Below are 23,135 nucleotides of genomic sequence, written 5' to 3' on the forward strand. Positions count from 1 at the left end.
GCACAGCTCCATCATCCTGAGCAGAGACAGGGGCTGAGCAGGGACAGTGTGCAGCACAGCTCCTCCATCCTGAGCAGAGACAGGGGCTGAGCAGGGACAGTGTGCAGCACAGCTCCTCCATCCTGAGCAGAGACAGGGGCTGAGCAGGGACAGTGTGCAGCACAGCTCCATCCTGAGCAGAGACAGGGGCTGAGCAGGGACAGTGTGCAGCACAGCTCCTCCATCCTGAGCAGAGACAGGGGCTGAGCAGGGACAGTGTGCAGCACAGCTCCATCCTGAGCAGAGACAGGGGCTGAGCAGGGACAGTGTGCAGCACAGCTCCATCCTGAGCAGAGACAGGGGCTGAGCAGGGACAGTGTGCAGCACAGCTCCATCATCCTGAGCAGAGACAGGGGCTGAGCAGGGACAGTGTGCAGCACAGCTCCATCCTGAGCAGAGACAGGGGCTGAGCAGGGACAGTGTGCAGCACAGCTCCTCCATCCTGAGCAGAGACAGGGGCTGAGCAGGGACAGTGTGCAGCACAGCTCCATCATCCTGAGCAGAGACAGGGGCTGAGCAGGGACAGTGTGCAGCACAGCTCCATCATCCTGAGCAGAGACAGGGGCTGAGCAGGGACAGTGTGCAGCACAGCTCCTCCATCCTGAGCAGAGACAGGGGCTGAGCAGGGACAGTGTGCAGCACAGCTCCATCATCCTGAGCAGAGACAGGGGCTGAGCAGGGACAGTGTGCAGCACAGCTCCATCATCCTGAGCAGAGACAGGGGCTGAGCAGGGACAGTGTGCAGCACAGCTCCATCATCCTGAGCAGAGACAGGGGCTGAGCAGGGACAGTGTGCAGCACAGCTCCATCCTGAGCAGAGACAGGGGCTGAGCAGGGACAGTGTGCAGCACAGCTCCATCATCCTGAGCAGAGACAGGGGCTGAGCAGGGACAGTGTGCAGCACAGCTCCATCCTGAGCAGAGACAGGGGCTGAGCAGGGACAGTGTGCAGCACAGCTCCATCATCCTGAGCAGAGACAGGGGCTGAGCAGGGACAGTGTGCAGCACAGCTCCTCCATCCTGAGCAGAGACAGGGGACTCAGGAGGGACAGTGTGCAGCACAGCTCCTCCATCCTGAGCAGAGACAGGGGCTGAGCAGGGACAGTGTGCAGCACAGCTCCATCATCCTGAGCAGAGACAGGGGCTGAGCAGGGACAGTGTGCAGCACAGCTCCATCCTGAGCAGAGACAGGGGCTGAGCAGGGACAGTGTGCAGCACAGCTCCATCCTGAGCAGAGACAGGGGCTGAGCAGGGACAGTGTGCAGCACAGCTCCATCATCCTGAGCAGAGACAGGGGCTGAGCAGGGACAGTGTGCAGCACAGCTCCTCCATCCTGAGCAGAGACAGGGGCTGAGCAGGGACAGTGTGCAGCACAGCTCCTCCATCCTGAGCAGAGACAGGGGCTGAGCAGGGACAGTGTGCAGCACAGCTCCATCATCCTGAGCAGAGACAGGGGCTGAGCAGGGACAGTGTGCAGCACAGCTCCTCCATCCTGAGCAGAGACAGGGGCTGAGCAGGGACAGTGTGCAGCACAGCTCCATCCTGAGCAGAGACAGGGGCTGAGCAGGGACAGTGTGCAGCACAGCTCCTCCACCCGTCCCTGGTCACTCCTTGCTGCGGCCCCACTGCCGGACGCTGCAGGACATCCTGTCCCCCAGGCCTGTTCCCGTGCAGGCTGGGGCTGATGGCCCTGCAGCTACAGGAACCTGGCAGACACCAGAGGCACCTCGGTGCTCCGCCAGGCACGGCGCTCGCTGCTTGTCACCACGGTATTGCAGCACCTCCTGCAAAGGACAGATGGGTTCGGTAGCACAGATCTGCAGATCACACCTGCCTGAGCCATTCCAGGTCACCTCTGGAGGACCTGGAGGTGTCCTACAAATCCCAATCCCCCTTCATGTGGGACATTGTCCAGGAAAACAAAAGGGTTCGGGAGGATTGGCAGCGCAGTGTGGAAGGAAACCTCCTGTATCAGCGGCTGTCTGTGTGGGGAACAGAGCTGCCAGAGGCTCTCAGCCAAGACTCCAGAAAACAGGATGCCATGGGATAAATGGGAAAGCCCTTCTGGGGAATACCTAACTGATGCAGGGATGGGAAACCCTCTTCCTCCTGCACTGAGCCTGCGCCTTGCCTAATAAATCACCTCCCCCCTTTGTCAGTGGCTGCTGGGGCTTGGTGTGGCAAGGGGCACGCATCATCCTCATCCTCATCCTCACCCTCATCCTCAGCCTCAGCCTCACCCTCATCCTCAGCCTCAGCCTCACCCTCATCCTCACCCTCATCCTCATCCTCATCCTCACCCTCATCCTCATCCTCATCCTCATCCTCATCCTCATCCTCATCCTCACCCTCATCCTCATCCTCATCCTCATCCTCATCCTAGTCCCACTCTCATCCCAGTCCCACTCTCATCCCAGTCCCACTCTCATCCCAGTCCCACTCTCATCTCAGTCCCACTCTCATCCCAGTCCCACTCTCATCCCAGTCCCACTCTCATCTCAGTCCCACTCTCATCCCAGTCCCACTCTCATCCCAGTCCCACTCTCATCCCAGTCCCACTCTCCTCATCCCAGTCCCACTCTCATCCCAGTCCCACTCTCCTCATCCCAGTCCCACTCTCATCCCAGTCCCACTCTCACCCCAGTCCCACTCTCCTCATCCCAGTCCCACTCTCATCCCAGTCCCACTCTCATCCCAGTCCCACTCTCCTCATCCCAGTCCCACTCTCCTCATCCCAGTCCCACTCTCCTCATCCCAGTCCCACTCTCACCCCAGTCCCACTCTCCTCATCCCAGTCCCACTCTCATCCCAGTCCCACTCTGCTCACACTGAGGATGGCGTTTGGGAGAAGCTCCCATCAGCATCCGTGGGACAAAGGCTGTCACCTCTCTGGAGCAGGGCCCTCCTGCTCCTGAGCTGACCCAGGACATCCACCACCAGTGCCAAGCGTTCAGCAGCCCTGGCTGGAGCCAGGGGATGTGTCCCGACCTACAAACAGCCCTGGCACCACCAGGGACCCCCCCAGTGCCACGCTGGGGCTGGCCATGGATGGTAATTGCACTGGGATAACACTGGAATATTCGTAAGTGGCCTTTTCTGTATTAAATATAACACATTAACAGAAGGAGGGAGATTGAAATGCGGCGGGAGCAGCAAAATAAAATTAAATTATAAAGCTGAATTGCATTTAAATGCCATGAAGCATTTGGAGAATGTCAAAATGCAATGACAGCATGAACACAGCTCACACAACAGCTTAGTTAAAAACTCCATCCCTACCAATTTAGTTCCACGGACTGTTTGCAGCTGCAGCATACCTGGAGTTGTGCTGAGCAGCATTTCCTAGGATGCTGTAGGATGTGTCTCTCCACCTAAACACGACAGCAGCACCACCACAAACACCACGAGACTGATCACACTCCTCTTCCCCCAGAGCAGGCTCTTGTGCCAATTCCCAAATGTGCGAGTCATCCAGCTTTTAATCATAAAGGGCTTGCTTTTAAAAGAACATTTTAATTTTGGCCTTCTCATGGTAAGTTGTAATGGAGACTGATTAGCTAAGAAGTTTCATTTGAGGCTGTTATATTTTTGCTAATGCTGCTCAACCAGAACCAGCACGAAAGCCCCCAGGCACTATCTGATCGAACCAACACTTCTCAGCTACTACAATTACTTCTGACAAAGGAGATGCTGTTTTTTTATTGGAGAATCCCACGAAAATAAACTCTGAGGGTGGTAATCCAGGGCAATTCTTAGCTGGAGCCATTTCTTCCCTCTCCCAGGAATGGAGTGGCACCCTCCTTACAGATTTAACGCTGTTCATGTGTTTCTCCTCTCTGACAGCAAGATGGATCTGAGTTCTCGGGGGTGTGTGCACCATGCAAGATGCATGAGCAATACACTGCAAATATCTGAGAGTCACCACAAGCCAAACATTTTCCTCCCCTCACATATTGGAGGAAATTCCCTGCAGAAAGGACGCATCTTTGACCTTTCTGCTGCCATGTGAGGTTCCTGGCTGCCCACTCCCCCGTGTCTGACTGCCAGCTCCCCACTTGTGTCTGCTGGAAAACCTCGGGTTCCCCCTCCACACCCAGGAAGGACCCACGGAGAGAGAGGAGGAACCTGCAGCTGCTCTCCATCCCACCCTCTCGTGGTCCTCAGAGCTGGACCACCGCCTCCCAGGGCCTCCCACCGCCGAGCTCTGCGCTATCCCTGCCCTTTCTCAGGGGCAGGATGCAGGGAAGGAGGGGCTGGAGGTTTGGAAGTCAAACCTGGCTCGAGGTCCTCCCGTGGGCAGCACACAGATGCCTCGAGCAGCTGATACAGCCCCAACGCCTTCCCCCGGCTAAAAACATGGGCTAGATCCCCGATTTTAGGAAACACCCGAGTTCCTGAGGTGGCTGCAGCGCCGTGGACTGACAGGTTCTACGGAGAAGTGCCACCACAGCTCTGGGATCCAGGATCGTGAAGTCACCGCCACAGGACGAGGAGCCCCCTGCCCTGGGCTGGGCACAGGCTCAGCCCTGAGCTGTGGTGCCAGGGTGGGGAGCCTGGGCACATCTGGCCATCACCTAAACCAGGCAGGGCTCCAGCACAAGAATTTCACCATCCCTGTAGATTCAACCAGACAGAAAGGCCGAGAGCCGAAGCATATTAATTAATTCTAATTAATGATGGGGCATACATCTTCGCAACCATATTCTGTGGATTCAGCACCGCCCTTTCTGCACTGGAAGGACCACTAGAGTCTCCTTAAAAGACAACATAATGGAGTTAATTGAAAAATAGAAGCAGTTTCAAGTCTAAGCCCTTCCATGCAATTTTTTTTTTTTCCCCCTTGCAATTTTCAAGTGTCATTTTCCTGCTTCTCCTCTTGTCCTGCCGTGTGTGCAGCAACAGCTCAGGCAATCTATAAAGGTGATGAATTCACTACAGGTAGGATAAGCATCGAGTTATTTCAAACAGCACAGCAAGGGAACTGGAAAGCGAAGAAAAATGGATGTTTTTTCAGACCTTTACACTACACATATTTTGTTTTGCTTGACAAACACCAGAAGGAGAAACAATTCAGGGTGGGGGCTGCTGCATCCCGGTATCGTCCTGGTGACAGCATGCTGAACCTGCATTCCGAGGGAATCCGGCACACCGTGATGGAACACGGGGAGCTGCCAGTGCTCCAAACCCACTGCCACCCAACATTCCAAGAGAATTGGGCACACCGTGACGGAACACAGGGAGCTGCTGGTGCTCCAAACCCACTGCCACCCAACATTCCAAGAGAATCGGGCACACTGTGGCAGAACACGGGGAGCACAGGAGCTGCCAGTGCTCCAAACCCACTGCCACCCTGCATTCCAAGAGAATCGGGCACACCGTGATGGAACACGGGGAGCTGCTGGTGCTCCAAACCCACCATCCCCCAACATTCCAAGAGAATTGGGCACACCGTGACAGAACACAGGGAGCTGCTGGTGCTCCAAACCCACCATCACCCAACATTCCAAGAGAATCGGGCACACTGTGGCAGAACACGGGGAGCACAGGAGCCAGTGCTCCAAACTCACTGACACCCAACATTCCAAGAGAATTGGGCACACCGTGACAGAACACAGCCTCTTCCAGGAGCTGCCAGTGCTCCAAACCCACTGACACCCAGCATTCCAAGAGAATTGGGCACACCATGGAAGCACACGGGAATCACAGGGAGCTGCTGGTGCTCCAAACCCACTGCCACCCAACATTCCAAGAGAATTGGGCACACCGTGACAGAACACAGCCTCTTCCAGGAGCTGCCAGTGCTCCAAACCCACTGCCACCCAGCATTCCAAGAGAATTGGGCACACCATGGCAGAACATGGGAATCACAGGGAGCTGCTGGTGCTCCAAACCCACTGCCACCCAGCATTCCAAGAGAATCGGGCACACCGTGACACAACATGGGAATCACGGGAGCTGCCAGTGCTCCAAACCCACTGCCACCCAACATTCCAAGAGAATCAGGCACACTGTGGCAGAACACAGGGAGCTGCCGGTGCTCCAAACCCACTGCCAGCCCTGGGGCTCCTCCTCGGAGCCAGAGGGGTTGTGGGAGTTCGGGATCCCAGCTACTGCAAACCCCACAGCTCCCACGCCACAGCCCAAGGCTTATCACAGCTGTGTTTCACACCAGAATCCTCCTTCCTGCGACCAAAAAGCCGCAGAGGTGCAGACCAGCTGCTCACAAACTGGAATTCTGTCAGGATCCGAGCACAGCTCGCGTATCCCTGCCTCCATCCACAGCCACGGTCAGGATTTCTGCTGCTGCACCCGTGGGAGCCGGATCAGCTCCTGGTGCAGATGGGGGGCTCAAAATAGCAACAAGCCCCAGCTTTTGGAATAATCCTGAGCAGCAGCAAGCTTCTGCCTCCTCACAGCAGGGTTTTTAACCCAATTTTTTAAAATGCAGGTCGGGCAGCTCTAGGCGGGGCCGTGGAAGACGCTGGGTTTGCGGGAACGTTGCTCCACGGGAGGACAACACGGCTGTTGCGCGTGGCTCCAGCAACGTGACGCGCTCTGTTTTAGGGATGACAGAGTGCATCTATTTCAGGAGCACAGAGGATGGCGTGCCTCGTCAGAGGACAGAGCAGGAGGACAAACAAGCCGGGGTCACAGCAGGCAGGCTCAGCACCAGCTGGACGTGGAGGGTGGTCCTCTCCAGAGGAGCACAGAGCAACGCCCCACACCCTCACCTCTGAACTCCTCACCACGACCCATTCGGGAATTTTGTTATTTCACTGGAGGGACTGGAAGCGATTATGTTTGCACTGAACAGCGAGTACAAAACTAAAGGAGGATGCCAAAGCTTTGGAGATGGTCTGTAAAGAAGCGACCTTTTAGGGGCACTAGAACTGCCCCTAAAAGGGCTGACAGACCTCCATGGTGTGGAGTTTCTGCCAATTAATCACATAATGGTCACTGTCAACAGGCAAAGGGAGAGCATGTCCTCTGGGAACACCGTGGGGATGTCCCCAGGTGCTTTGGAGCACCAGGCACACCAGGCAGAGTGTCCAGAAGGGAAAATTCACCTCGTACAAGGGAGGGTAAGGATTGTTTTAGTTCATGGTCTTGTCACCCAAGGGAAGACATTCAGCACATCTCTGTGTCCCCATCAGCAGAATATCCTGTCTTTGCTAGCCAGGAACACCCCACACTCTGCCTGGTGCTGAGGGGTCCAACACACCCCTCAGGCCACACAGCCAGGGATGAGGCTGCCCTCCAGAACATTTATTATTTTAAAGTCTAGTCTGGTGTTTATGCCAATATTTAATGCTCGACTTTGCTGCCTCCCTGCTCCCCCACAAGCTGAGGGTGCTCGGGGGAGGACAGCACCTCCCCTTTACAGCCCCACCCCTTTACAGCCTCTTCCAGACCTCACACAGATGGAGCTGAACTCTCGTTTGGAGCCAAGGGGGGCTATTAGGGCAAGAAGAGTGGGGATAGGTGTGTGGATGGATGGATGGATGATGGATGATGGATGGATGATGGATAGATGGATGGATGATGGATGGATGGATGGATGATGGATGGATGATGGATGGATGGATGGATGGATGGATGGATGGATGGATGGATGGATGATGGATGGATGATGGATGGATGGATGGATGGATGGATGGATGGATGGATGGATGGATGGATGGATGGATGATGGATGGATGGATGATGGATGATGGATGGATGATGGGTGGATGATGGATGGATGATGGATGGATGGATGGATGATGGATGGATGATGGATGGATGATGGATGGATGGATGGATGGATGATTGATGGATGATGGATGGATGGATGATGGATGGATGGATGGATGGATGGATGGATGGATGGATGGATGATGGATGGATGGATGGATGGATGGATGATGGATGGATGGATGGATGGATGGATGGATGGATGATGGATGGATGGATGGATGATGGATGGATGGATGGATGGATGGATGATGGATGGATGGATGGATGATGGATGGATGATGGATGGATGGATGGATGATGGATGATGGATGGATGGATGGATGGATGGCTGGATGGATGGATGGATGGATGGATGATGGATGGATGATGGATGGATGATGGATGATGGATGGATGGATGGATGGATGGATGGATGGATGGATGGATGGATGGATGATGGATGGATGATGGATGGATGGATGGATGATGGATGGATGATGGATGATGGATGGATGGATGATGGATGGATGGATGGATGATGGATGGATGATGGATGGATGGATGGATGGATGATGGATGGATGATGGATGGATGATGGATGGATGGATGATGGATGGATGGATGGATGGATGATGGATGGATGATGGATGGATGGATGGATGGATGGATGATGGATGGATGATGGATGGATGGATGATGGATGGATGATGGATGGATGGATGATGGATGGATGATGGATGATGGATGATGGATGGATGGATGGATGGATGGATGATGGATGGATGATGGATGATGGATGGATGGATGGATGGATGATGGATGGATGGATGGATGATGGATGGATGGATGGATGGATGGATGATGGATGGATGATGGATGGATGGATGGATGGATGATGGATGATGGATGGATGATGGATGGATGGATGGATGGATGGATGGATGGATGGATGGATGGATGGATGATGGATGGATGATGGATGGATGGATGGATGGATGGATGGATGGATGATGGATGGATGGATGATGGATGGATGGATGGATGATGGATGGATGATGGATGGATGATGGATGGATGATGGATGATGGATGGATGGATGGATGATGGATGGATGATGGATGATGGATGGATGGATGGATGGATGGATGATGGATGGATGATGGATGATGGATGGATGGATGATGGATGGATGGATGGATGGATGATGGATGGATGATGGATGATGGATGGATGATGGATGGATGGATGATGGATGATGGATGGATGATGGATGGATGGATGATGGATGGATGGATGGATGGATGATGGATGATGGATGGATGGATGGATGGATGGATGGACGATGGATGGATGGATGGATGGATGATGGATGGATGGATGGATGATGGATGGATGGATGATGGATGGATGGATGGATGGATGGATGATGGATGGATGGATGGATGGATGATGGATGGATGGATGATGGATGGATGGATGGATGGATGGATGGATGATGGATGGATGGATGGATGGATGGATGGATGGATGGATGGATGATGGATGGATGGATGGATGATGGATGGATGGATGATGGATGGATGGATGATGGATGGATGGATGGATGGATGGATGGATGATGGATGGATGGATGGATGGATGGATGATGGATGGATGGATGGATGGATGGATGGATGGATGGATGATGGATGATGGATGGATGGATGGATGATGGATGATGGATGATGGATGGATGATGGATGGATGGATGGATGGATGATGGATGATGGATGGATGATGGATGGATGGATGGATGGATGGATGGATGGATGGATGGATGGATGGATGATGGATGATGGATGGATGGATGGATGGATGGATGGATGGATGATGGATGGATGGATGATGGATGATGGATGATGGATGATGGATGGATGGATGGATGGATGATGGATGGATGGATGATGGATGGATGATGGATGGATGGATGGATGGATGATGGATGGATGGATGATGGATGATGGATGATGGATGATGGATGGATGGATGGATGATGGATGGATGGATGGATGGATGGATGGATGATGGATGGATGGATGGATGGATGGATGGATGGATGGATGGATGATGGATGATGGCTGATGGATGGATGGATGGATGATGGATGATGGATGGATGGATGGATGGATGGATGGATGGATGGATGATGGATGGATGGATGATGGATGGATGATGGATGGATGGATGGATGGATGATGGATGGATGGATGGATGGATGGATGGATGGATGGATGGATGGATGATGGATGATGGATGGATGGATGGAGGATGGATGGATGATGGATGGATGGATGATGGATGGATGGATGGATGGATGGATGGATGGATGATGGATGATGGATGGATGGATGGATGGATGGATGGATGGATGGATGGATGGATGGATGATGGATGATGGATGGATGATGGATGGATGGATGGATGGATGGATGGATGGATGATGGATGATGGATGGATGGATGGATGGATGGATGGATGGATGGATGGATGGATGATGGATGATGGATGATGGATGATGGATGGATGGATGGATGATGGATGGATGGATGGATGGATGGATGGATGGATGGATGGATGGATGGATGATGGATGGATGATGGATGATGGATGGATGGATGGATGGAGGATGGATGGATGATGGATGGATGGATGATGGATGGATGGATGGATGATGGATGATGGGTGATGGATGGATGGATGGATGATGGATGATGGATGGATGGATGGATGGATGGATGGATGGATGATGGATGGATGGATGGATGATGGATGGATGGATGGATGGATGGATGATGGATGGATGGATGGATGATGGATGGATGATGGGTGGATGGTGGATGGATGGATGATGGATGGATGGATGGATGGATGGATGGATGATGGATGGACGATGGATGGATGGATGGATGATGGATGGATGGATGGATGGATGATGGATGATGGATGGTGGATGATGGATGATGGATGGATGATGGATGATGGATGGATGATGGATGGATGATGGATGATGGATGGATGGATGATGGATGGATGAGGATGGATGGATGATGGATGGATGGATGATGGATGATGGATGGATGATGGATGGATGATGGATGGATGATGGATGGATGGATGATGGGTGGATGGTGGATGGATGGATGATGGATGGATGGATGACGGATGGATGGATGGATGGATGGATGATGGATGGATGGATGGATGGATGGATGGACGATGGCCCCACAGCGGCAGACAGAGGGACCACAGCAGAGGATTCCAGCGGGGAAGGTGAGATGAATGCATTCACCGAGGGGATGAAGGGTGATGAACAGGAAATACCCAGCTTTGCCTGTCCTGCACAAAGACAAGAACCTCCTGGAGGCTGGGAATGCTCTTTTCTCCATCTCCAACCCTGCTCTGCTCACCATTTGGGGACTGAGGTGCAGGGCCAAGAGCTCAAACCACAAACAGCAGCAGCCAAGGAGAAAGGCAATAATGTGGAGATGTTCCAGAGGGATAAACTGCCAGGGATAAAGAGCAGTGTGCTGGAAAAGAGAGGAGCTGGCACAGCTGGGTCGTGAGAGCTTTGGGGAAGAGATGGCACGAGAGAGAGACATGGATGAACAGGATCATCTCCTGAGGGCTCTCCCCTGCTACACCTGTGCCCTAAAGAGATGTCTGTAAGTATCTGAGCTTAGAACCTCATGTGCCTGAGACAGGGATAAAACTTGTCAGGTCTGAGCAGCCTGGGAAGGTGCAGAGATCTGGATGTGACCTGGGCAGCTGGAAATCCATTTTGTTGGCTGTGGAGAAGTTTCAGACAGAGGGATGTGCCCATGCTGCTCTTACTGCATGGAGAAAGGCATCTGAGCAGCAAAACCAGCCAAATGGTGGGAGAAACAGAGCCAAAGCTGCTCTGCTTCGCAGCTGGGGAGGCCAGCTCCTCGCTGTGCCTCAGGGCATCTCCCTGAGGAGCTGGGGAGGTCTCCTCTTCCCACCACGTTATCCCAATCCAGCCCTTCCCGCCACATTATCCCAATCCAGCATCTCCCAGAGCTGGGGAGCTCCCCCTTCCCACCACATTATCCCAATCCAGCATTTCCCAGAGCTGGGGAGCTCTCCCCATCCCACCACATTATCCCAACTCGGCGTTTACCTGATGGAAGTCACATAAACAAGACATCTTGCCAGGCAAGGGCTATTATTCAGGTGGTATGTGCTTTCTCAGCTGTGTTTAATATTCTGCTCACAATCCAGCACGGTTTTTATTTGCCATTTGAACGCCCAGCAGGATGGTTTGGGGTTTGAGAAACATCAGGTCAGAAGAGATGTGACCTCTGAGACAAATAAATTCACACAACCTGCAATCTTTTGTGTTAGCAGAGCCCGGCCATTAGTGTCAGCATATTCCAGACACAAAACATGCTAAGAGGAAAAAAACCCCATGTGCTTAAGATGACCCTTGCTCACCTCAAAAGCTCTCAGGAAACCATTGCAACAGAGGTGCAGCTCTGTGCTGCCTTCAGAGGTTTGGATCTACTGTGTTTTTGGGCAATTAATTACCCAGGGTGCAGGATTCCATCTGCTCCTGGGCACCGAGTCTGGGCTGTGAGGGTCCCTGCTCTGCTCGGGCTTGGAGCAGCTGCCTAGAACAGAGGCTGGACAAGGTTAAGAGAATAAAGTGGGCATTTATTAAAGGCCTTCAGTAGATACACCTTGGGCAGTCCCAGAGGCTGCACCCAAGCTGGACGATGGACACGAGTTTTTTAATTATAAGTTTGGTCCATTTACATATCAGGGGTTAATGCTACAATTACAGCTTTGGGTAATGAAGTAATTTACCCCCAGTTTGCTCCCCCCAGCTCACTTTTGCTTATACTTGTGGGGCCTGAGGCTGTAGGGTGTCCTTGAGCTCCAGGCCCAGAGGGATTGTTCTGTCTGACCCAAGTGTGAGGACACTCCATAGCTGACACTCGATATGGAGTTTAGAGTTACACACTAAGGCAGTACAGGATTTGAAACATATAAAAGCCAAAATCCGAAGGCATCAGGGTGGCCCGGGGTGGAGGCCCCTCAGACTCGGCAATGCTCCACTGCTCTGCCTCCTGCCAGAGCACAGAGCTCACGGACCTGTGTGGGCCTTGGAGGGGAGCGGAGCTTGGAGGAGAAATAGGGAAGGGAATTGATTGCTCTGAGCCATGGCAGAAGCACTGCACATCAAAGGCAGGACTGACCCACACCGCATGCAGCCCTCCTGTCACACCCTCTGTGGGCCCTGACACCCAGCCCTGGCAAACACAGCCCTGCCCATGGCCAGGAATCACCAGTTATCTGCTGCCTTCAGCTCTGCTGCTCTGGAGCAGCACCCAGCTTTCTCTGCACACTCAGGGGGTGTTGGTTTTCTTGCACTGATGCTCCAGCCTCCCACCCCATGAAGAAGTGGAGGATGCTTGTGCAGTGGCATCTGGCAGAGTTAAACACCAACATGAAGCTGCAGCCCTTGACAGTTCCTTCCACTGCACTGGCTGTTATTAAGGCAACTGAGAATTGCTTAGAAATAACAATAATTCTGCAGCAGACACGAACAGATGACTCCTACTCTGATCCCGCAGTCCTTGACAACACGATGTTCCTTAAACCAGAGACTTTCTGTGTTCATGTAGCCTGCCTTGTTTGCAGGGGTGTTCTCTGTGAGTTACCTGACTTTAAACAAACAAATCACACGTTTGAAAAGTGTGAGCCTCTTCCTGAGCTGGGCCATAAATAATGAGTGAGGAAGGGAGCATGGAAAGGACAGGCAGAGCGACAGGAACCCTGTGCTCACTTCCTGCAACCTCATTCCTTTTCCCCAGGCTCTGCTTCTCCCCACAGCCCAGACTGGTACCCAGAATAAATCAGCTCAGGATCACGAGATCATGTTTTTGCCATCCTCTGCTGCCTCCCCTTCCTTCCACGCCTCCCTTCCCAGAGCAATGGGCAGGAGCTCACGGTAAATGCAAAGTGCACTTAAACCTCAGCACAGGCACAATAACAGACCCGTGGGGGTCCCCACCCTCACCCACTGACACATCCAGCTCAAGACAACCAATTTTGTCTCGTGTCGCAGCACCAAACAGTGACTTTAGCCAGATGCCAGCTGCAGACCACACAGTGGCTTTCCTTTCTCCCAGGAACATGCGGATACGCGGGCTGATGGAGCCTCCACCACCTTCCTGCACGGCTCAAGAGCTCCAGCCTGCACTTTACATCCCTGTTTGGGATCCATCAGCATCAGGATGGTGTGTTACAGAGCCCTCTCACCCGTTCCCCCGCCTGCCTCCCACGCTGCCTGCCCGCTGTCAGCACTGCAGGCTGCCCCGGTCACTCGGGTTTTTATTGCTGCCTGGGACACCAGAGTTTCACACGTTATTTGGACCTCAGATGAAAGGATTTGACTGAGTCTCAAACACCCACCCCTCACCCCCGATGTTTAATGAATGCAATTCAAACGGAATTGGGTTTTTAAGAAGCTGGTTGGCACTGAAGCGAGGACAAAGCCCAGCAGAGTGGGTGTGGATGTGCCAGGTCCCCTCTCCATGCACTTCCAGCAGGTTGTGCTTTTTAACAGCAGCAGAGCAACAAACACAGAACTTAGTCATTTGAGTAAAGCAAGCAAACACACGCCTCCCCATGGTCCACTGCTGAGACAGAACAAAATACCTGAGCACGTATTTGATATGCACAATATAAAGCAATGAAAAGCAGCTGAGGGGCACTCAAACCCTTCCCGTGCCCACTTTGCAGCACTGCAGAGTCCTGGGGACTCTGGCAGAGCTCAGTGCACAGGCTATGCCCAGAAAATATTGAAGGGCAGGCAGGACAGGGCTCTGAGCAACCCCATCCAGTGGAAGAGGTCTCTGCTTGTTGCTGGGGGGTTGAGCTGAATGAGCTTTAAAGGTCCCTTCCCACCCAAACCATCATTCCATGGACATGTGTCTTAGCTTGGGGCAGAGTGGTCACCAGCAGTGACCACCCAGCAGGGCTCACAGCTGCCCAGAGAGGACCAGTCCCCCTGGAAGATCTGCCGTGGCCCAGCCCCGTACACCCTACAGGTGCTGGACGCCTCCGCGTGCCGGCACTGCGTACCTTGTGCGAGTAGTGCTGATCCACGATCCTGGCCAGGCCGAAGTCACCGATCTTCAGCACCAGGTCCTCCGTGCTGATGAAGATGTTGGCCGGCTTGAGGTCGCGGTGCAGGACGTTGGCCGAGTGGATGTACTTGAGCCCGCGCAGCAGCTGGTACATGAAGAGCTTGGCGTGCTCCTCGGCCAGCTTGCCCTGCTCCAGCAGCCGCGCCAGGTCCGTCTCCATGTACTCCTGCACGATGTACACCATGTTGAACTTGAAGAAGTCGCCGCGCAGGTTGGCGCCCTTGGGGCCCAGCACCTCGTAGACCTTGACGATGTTCTCGTGGTCCAGGCGGCGGATGATCTTGATCTCGCGGAAGGCGTGCTTCATGCTGCGCGCGTCGCCCAGCGTCAGCTTCTTCACGGCCACCTTGCGGCAGCTGCGGCTGTCCAGGGCCGACAGCACCAGCCCGTTGGCCCCGAAGCCCAGCGGGCGGAAGTTGACGAAGCGGCAGCCCAGGTCGTAGCCGTACATGCTGGCCATGCAGTCGCACTTCTCGGCCATGGCGCGCTCCGGCCCGTCCCGCTCCTCCGCCCTCGTCACTCCAAGAGCCGGCAGAGCCCCAGGGCCGCCAGGTCAAAAACGCAGTTGGAAATCAAGCCCCTCATTATTACTGACAGATGTCTGGGGAGGGGTCTCGCTCTGAGCCCGTCACTTCAGGAGGACGTGGGGTGAAAACGAACCTGAGGACACACACACAGAGAAATGAAATGTTCTAAACTGGGTGAGAAACCAACAGACTTTCCAAGCAGCGTAGAGAAACACAGCCCGGAGATCCCTGTCAAAGCAGAAGGGTTCTTTTTTACTGGAGATTAAAAAATCAAATTAAATTTTAAAAACTGCTATGTTTTTCAGCCCCTGCCTTGCTTCCCTTCTGCAATGTCCCGGAGACAACGCCAGAGCGCAGGGCTGGTGGCACAGCCCCGCGTCCCTGATGTCTCAGCACCACCACAGCCAGCTGGCCCTGCTGTGGGGCAGAGCCCAGAGCAGCCCCAGGCCCTGCCCTGCCCCAAACCCTCCCTGCCCACGAGCCTTGGCAGTGATTCCCCTGCCAGTGAGGTGCACCCAGGCCCCATCTGGGCTCCCTGGAGGTCAGCAGAGCTTCACCCTTCTCACCGCTCCCCTTCCAGCACGGCCAGACCCCATCCTCCTCACCGGCACACACGGAGCCCCACGGCAGCCACTGCTCTGCAGGACTAAACCCAGGCTTTTTCCAGCTCAGAGAGTTTCCAGTCCAGCTCCTTCCTGCTGTGTGCCTTTCCCGGGTGAAGCTGAGGGCGGTCTGATGGCTACAGCATCCTGAGGAGCTCCCCGCACTGCACAGCCCCGCAGCAGGTCCAGCCTCACTCCTGGAAGAGAAAAGAGGGACCCATCTGTTGCCAGAGCTGTCTGTGCCCTGCCCACGGAGCTGAAGGTTCACTGTGAGCAAAACCGTGACCTTTCAGAGGATCATCAGTTATCCCTCACAACGCACACAGCATTTCTCAGCTCCTTAATTCTCCCTTTCCCATTTGTAAGGCACAGAGAAATGCAGCTCTTCCTCTCCCCTTCACTGCCTCTGTTTTTCTTTTTCAAAATTTGCTCGAAAGTGTTACAGAGCAATTTGCAGTGGCTGAAGAGCGTGTGGTGTCTGCCACTGCCCACAAAACACACAGAAATGAGGGGGCAAACCCTCCCTGCCAGGCTGCCGAGAGGGCCACGGAGTTTCTTGGCTCGCAACAACCAAAACTGCTCAGGCAAATGAAGGCAAAAAGCCTTGGGAGCTGTCTGTGAGGACGTGACACCCCCTGAGCTCAGGTGGCACAGCAAACCTCGGCAGCAGCCCGGGGATGCCATTGCCACTCCTGTGAAATTGCAGCTGAGCAGGTAAATGTGCGTGTATTCGTACGTGAAGGATGTAAGGTTTGTTTTCTCACTCACTAAGGGCTGTAAGTGGAGGGTGTGGGTGCAGAGTGAGCTGTCTCTGGAGCACAATCCCGTCTCTGGAGCACAATCCCGTCCCAGAGCACAATCCCATCTCTGGAGCACAATCCCGTCTCTGGAGCACAATCCCATCTCTGGAGCACAATCCCATCTCTGGAGCACAATCCCGTCTCTGGAGCACAATCCCGTCCCAGAGCACAATCCCGTCTCTGGAACACAATCCCGTCCCAGAGCACAATCCCATCTCTGGAGCACAATCCCATCTCTGGAGCACAATCCCGTCCCAGAGCACAATCCCGTCTCTGGAGCACAATCCCGTCCCAGAGCACAATCCCGTCCCAGAGCACAATCCCGTCCCAGAGCACAATCCCGTCTCTGGAGCACAATCCCATCTCTGGAGCACAATCCCGTCTCTGGAGCACAATCCCGTCCCAGAGCACAATCCCGTCTCTGGAGCACAATCCCGTCCCAGAGCACAATCCCGTCTCTGGAGCACAATCCCGTCCCAGAGCACAATCCCGTCTCTGGAGCACAATCCCGTCTCTGGAGCACAATCCCGTCCCAGAGCACAATCCCGTCTCTGGAGCACAATCCCGTCTCTGGAGCACACAATCCCGTCTCTGGAGCACAATCCCGCTGTGCCAGTGCGCTCCCCCGAGACGCCGAGGGCTCTCTCCTCAAGGCGCCGTGGCTTTTGAAGGGATCTGCACCACGGCAGAGCCTCACCTCCCCAGGCAAACACCCACGTCTGCCGGGGATGAGGACGTGCCTACAGCCAGAGCATCACACTATTTGGGGGATCTTCCTGGCAAAACGTCACTGTCTGGTGGCAGGTGACCACGCAGAGGTGGCCATGGGCAAGGGACCACTTCTCCCAGCTGTTTCAGCTGCGAAAAGACAGCTCAAGACCCTGAAAGCGCTTCAAGTTTTCCACCGAGGCTCCCACCTGCACTTCATTTGGGAACAGAACGGAACAAAAGGTCTGAAGCACGAGGAAACAGCTGGGCTCTTCCTTCCAGATGAGCAGCTCAAGGTCCCCAAGGCACCACGTGTCCCTGCAGCTGTCTGAGAGGCTCCGAGGAGCAAGGACACTGCTCCTGGCTCCAGCCTCTTCCCAGACACCCCCGGCCAGCCTCACCTCGCTGCACCTCGTCCTCGCCCCTGTGACACCCCCCTGAGGGTCCTTCCCAGCCAGGGGGACCTGCAGGGACCACCCAGCTGCACAGGGACCTCCCAGGTCACCAGCTGGTTCCAGCGCTGCTCAGAGGAGCAAAATAAGGCAAAATAAAGTAAAATAAAATAAAATAAGGTATAAAAATAATAAAAAATATATAAAATATAAAATAAAGTAAAATGATAAAACAAAATAAAATATAAAATAAAACAAAATAAAGTAAAATAACTGAATAAAATAAAATAAAGTAAAATATAAAACAAAGTAAAATAAAGTATGATATAGTAAAATAAAGTTAAATAATACAACAAAATAAAATATAAAATGAAGTAAAATAAAGTAAAATAACAGAATAAAATAAAATAAAGTAAAATAAAATAAAGTAAAATAAGGTATAATATAGTAAAATAAAGTAAAATAATAAAACAAAATAAAATAAAATATAAAATAAAATATAAAATAAAGTAAAATAAAATAAAATATAAAATAAAATAAAGTAAAATAATGCAAAATAACAAAATAAAATAAAATAGAATAATATAAAATAAGATAACTCTGGATCTGCTCCTGTTGTGTTCTTCATGCCAGAACAATGGCTCTGTTAGAGCCCTTAATCACTAGAGCTGCTCCATTAACCCAGCAGCGGGTTCACAGCCTGCTCCTGCTCCCCAAGCAGTGCTGCAGGGACCCTCCTGCTCCCTGGCAGAAGTTACCAGGAAAAACAAAATACCAGGGAAAACATTAAATGCTGAGCAATCACCCATTGCTGAAGGGGGATGAGAAACGCACGGCTCCAGGGCAGCAGGGAGCAGCGATTTGGAGAGGGAGCCAGCTAACAGTTAAAATGAAGACATACGGAGCATCTGATGGCAGGGAGGATGTAGGCAGGGCAGGGATGCCCTCTGAAGAGCATCTGCCAGCAGTTACCGAGCCGCTTGGCAAGCACTGCCTGCTCCTCTAGTCAGGAAGCAAAAATAATTACAGCCTCTTTTCAACCCAGCAATTATCTAATGCTGGCTTTTGCAGGCAAAGGATGAACAGAGAGAGCTGCTCGTGCCGTCAGGGAGCGGGGCAGGCACCAGAGAACTGCCTCGGCCCTCCGGTGAACCAGGGGGACAGAAACAGATGGGGGACAAGGCGAGAAAGGCAACAGGGAGGTGGATAAACCCCGAGGGTTGCGAGGAAGGAGCAGGGGGGTTCCCCAGCATGGTGACAAAGCTGTGAGGCAGTGCAGAGGGAGCACATGCTGCTCAAACCACCCACAGCTACCAGGGGCTTCGAGGACCACTGCTCAAGGGCAGCCTGATGAGCAGCCAGGGGGCTGCAGCAGCAGTGGGGCTTTCCCACTGAGCTCCCTCACTGGAGATCTCAGTCTCTGCACACATCTCTCAGAGACAGCCTGACGAGGAAAATAAAAAAATAAAATCAACCAAAACGTCCTGCTGGCCCGAAGGGAACTGTGTGAAACCGGGCTGGGACCACTGTGCTTTAACGTGATGCCACGTGGGCTCTGTCACCCATCTCTGCCCCTCAGCTGAGCCGCAGCACACAGAGCCAGCACGCTGCCCAGCTCCTGGGCACTCCGGTGGTCCACAAGGTCCCAACCAACCAAACCCTCCTGTGACTCGGGGAGCAAAACCCCGCGGGGCTGCTGAGCCCAGGTAGCGGCGGGCAGGAGCCAGAGCCCACGCCAGGCTTCTTGGCTCACTCTAGACGCAATGGAAAGAAACCAAGTCCTGCCTCGTCAGCCTCATTATTAATAATTAGTAGAGCTCTAGAAGCACTGAAAGGGAACACGCAACATATGAGGGGGGAAGAAAGGGAAGAAAGAGCCCTACTTTTCCTGACAAGCAAAGTGGTGGCCTTTGTGATGCTCCTGGCTAGGACTCGCTCCCAGCTGGTGAGGGCCCTGCTGCAGCTTCTGCAATTAGAGGGGCAGAATCACCCCAAAGGATGGCCCTGGCACCCAGCAAGTCACGCCCCTGTCCTGACCCTCGTGGCTGTGTCTCCCTCACTGAACATCCAGGGAGAAGCTCCTAAACAGGGAGATGTTCCGTGGCCAAGAGCAGCAGACAGGATCCCACAGGGGTGGGAGAGAGGCAGGTCAAGGGGGGATTCTGCCCCTGTGCCCCTGTGCTCAGGTGAGACCCCACCTGCAGAGCTGCCCCAGCCCTGGGCAACAACAGCACAAGGACGTGGAGCTGCTGGAGCCAGCCCAGAGGAGGCCACGCAGCTGCTGCCAGGGCTGGAGCCCCTCTGCTCTGGAGCCAGCCTGGGAGAGCTGGGGCTGCTCCCCTGCACAAGAGAAGGCTCCAGGGAGAGCTGAGAGCCCCTGGCAGGGCCTAAAGGGGCTCCAGGAGAGCTGCCCAGGGACTGGGGACAAGGCCTGCAGGGACAGCAGCCAGGCAATGGCTTCCCAGTGCCAGAGGGCAGGCCCAGCTGGGATATTGGGAAGGAATTGCTGGCTGGGAGGGTGGGCAGGCCCTGGCACAGGGTGCCCAGAGCAGCTGGGGCTGGCCAGGGCTTGGAGCAGCCTGGGACACTGGAAGGTGTCCCTGCCCGTGGCAGGGGTGGAATGAGATGACCCTGAAGTCCCTTCCCACCCAAGCCACCCTGTGACTCAGTGACTGAGCTCTGTCTGCATCTGCTGTCTGCCTCCTCCACCTGAGACAGCAGCAAGCCCCACAGACCAGGCTGACCAGCCTCTCAGGAAAGACCACAGAGGTCATTTTTCCTGCCTTCCCCATTCTCCGAGCCACACCTGGCTCCTGAGAGCCTGGCAGAAGCCCCAGGGAGATGCCCTCAGCAGGCCCAGTTTCCCCCCAGGCCGTGGCTCTCCATGGCTGTGCTGAGGAAGAAGGGTTATTTCAGCAGCCCAACCACAACTGCTGCCGGTCCCGGCAGCCCAGAAAACAGCAGGGAAAATGCAGTCAGCTTTCATGGAACTGCTGACCAGGCTTCCAGCAGCTTCTGAGGCTGGTGGGGCCGGGTTCTGATATCCACTGGAGGAGCCAAATTCAGCGGGAGCTTCAGGACAGCTGCAGCAGGACAGGGTTAGGGCAGGATCAGAGCTTGGGAGCACAGCAAAGCAGTGTGCAGGGAAAACGAGCCTGACCTGGGAGGCACCCAGCCTGCTGCTGGTGGGCTGGCAAAGGGACACCAGCTCTCAGAGATCCGAGCCCTCCTTCCCATCCCTTTCCCACTCGCCCTAGCTCAAGGACAGGGAAGCTCTGGGGCACTCCCAGAAGGCACACACAGCCGTCCTCCTCTGCTGCAGGACACAAATCCCCTAAATTCAATAAATATGTGCCATGGCCATGGCTCAGATCCACACTGGGGCTGGAGGGAAGGGTCAGGAGCGCCCAGCAGCCCACCCTGCAGCCACCAGGGAAGGGATGGACACCGGGGGGTGGCCGGGAGGGATTGGAGGTGCTCAAACAGAGTTAAAACACCAAATTAAAAAAAAAACAAACACTCTGCATTTCAGAATAACGCATTTCAGAATAATATAGAGATATTCCCTCCTGATGAACACTGACTGCACTGCACAGTTCCAATTCACCTCTCACTCGCTTTTTTACCAGCAGCTGCCCCTGCACAGATGCAGAGGTCTTGGAGCCATAAAATACAAAGATGGGGGGAAGAATGAGGAAGTTTCTTTTATTCTTCCATTCTTCCTCTCTCTCCCTTGCACTCCTCTGTGCAAGGGAAGCAGGATGATGCCCTGATGCTGGGATTTGCACTGATCTTTCTGCTCCCTTCATCCTCTTGGGGCTCTGGGTGCCCTGATGGGGGTTTTGGGTGCCCTGATGGGGGTTTTGGGTGCCCTGATGGAGGTTTTGGGTGCCCTGATGGAGGTTTTGGGTGCCCTCACAGGGCTTTGGGTGCCCTGATGGGCGTTTTGGGTGCCCTTATAGGGCTCAGGGTGCCCTCATGGAAGCTCTGGATGCCCTCACAGCAGCTCTGAGTGCCCTCACAGTAGCTCTAGGTGCCCTCAAAGGGGTTCAGGGTGCCCTCACACTTGCTTTAGGTGGCCTCACAGGGGCTCAGGGCACCCTCACAGGGTTCTGGGTGCCCTCACAGGGCTCTGGGTGCCCTCAAAGGGGCTCAGAGTGCCCTCAAAGGGGCTCAGAGTGCCCTCAAAGGGGTTCAGAGTGCCTTCAAAGAGCTCAGGGTGCCCTCACGTGGGCTCTCTGCTGTCACATCCCAGCGAGCTCCCCGCACATCCCAGCACAAGCCCAAGGGTGACACCTGAGTGAGATTTTCCTTGCACCAGCCCCACTCGGAGGGGCACTGATGCCCCTGGCTGGGTGAACCTGCAAAAGCTGAGAGTGTGAGCAGGATGTCTGTCATCAGGAGGGCAGCTCAGGTGCTAATCAGAGCGGGGTGACACCTCTGGATGGCACCCCTTGTGAAGGGCCAGATCCCACAGGCCATCACACCTCCTGCAGAGAAGCTCTCCTAGCAGCACAACCAGGTGCATTTTCCATTACTTCTCTTCCCTCTGCAGCCAAAGCCTCTCAGAAACCCTTTGTCCCTGTCCCACTGCCCCCATGATGCCTTCAGACTGGCTGAAGGCCTGCCTGTCTTCAGGAGACCTCTCCAAGCTCGAGAGAGGTTTAGCTCTCTCTCTTAGTCCGAGCTCTAGCCACAGAGCTGGAGCTGCTGGAGCAGCAGGAAATAAGGATGAGGCTCCTGTTGCTCTTTGCTCCCACGCCAGCAACTGCTCCAAGGCTGAAATTTAATTAGTCCAGCAATCAATAAACATGGCTCCTGGCGCTCAGCTCCGCAGAGCATCCCACAGAGAGCCCTGGGGATGGTGGCTCCTCAGAGATGAGCGCAGGTGGAGGCAAAGCTCTGCTCTCCTCCTCCTCCTCCTCCTCCTCTGCCCCTGCAGCTGCAACCCACAGGGCCTGGTTCCCTGCTTTGCACCCTTCTGCCCTGCTCAGGAGTGCCAGGTGTGTGCCATGGGGCTGGGGCTCGGTGTCACCGTCCCTGTGACCCCCAGACCCCAGCACTGACCGGGAGCAGCAGCACAGCGGGGCTCAGGACATCCCAGGGAGACCCAGGGCAAGAGCCCAGCCCAGCAAAGCCAT

The 23,135-nt window shown here is 54.2% G+C and overlaps 1 protein-coding gene across 4 annotated transcripts in view; it reads right to left on the reverse strand.

Annotated features, from left to right (window-relative positions):
• The window catches only part of MAPK4 (mitogen-activated protein kinase 4), a 53,189-nt gene that overhangs the window by 11,348 nt on the left and 18,706 nt on the right, over positions 1-23,135 (reverse strand). For 3 of the 4 annotated variants that reach the window (XM_058826553.1, XM_058826552.1, XM_058826554.1), the window contains exons 2-3: positions 16,098-16,291; positions 14,901-15,625 (exon numbers count right to left, since the gene is read on the reverse strand). In XM_058826553.1, the coding sequence (XP_058682536.1) occupies positions 14,901-15,446 (546 nt within the window). In that variant the 5' untranslated portion in view covers positions 15,447-15,625; positions 16,098-16,291. Of the gene's footprint in view, positions 1-14,900; positions 15,626-16,097; positions 16,292-16,858; positions 16,877-23,135 lie in introns of those variants that run through there. The other variant, XM_058826555.1, reaches the window with a different exon arrangement.

The sequence above is a fragment of the Poecile atricapillus genome, chromosome Z (genome assembly GCF_030490865.1).
Source record: "Poecile atricapillus isolate bPoeAtr1 chromosome Z, bPoeAtr1.hap1, whole genome shotgun sequence".
NCBI classification, from domain to species: Eukaryota; Metazoa; Chordata; class Aves; order Passeriformes; family Paridae; genus Poecile; species Poecile atricapillus.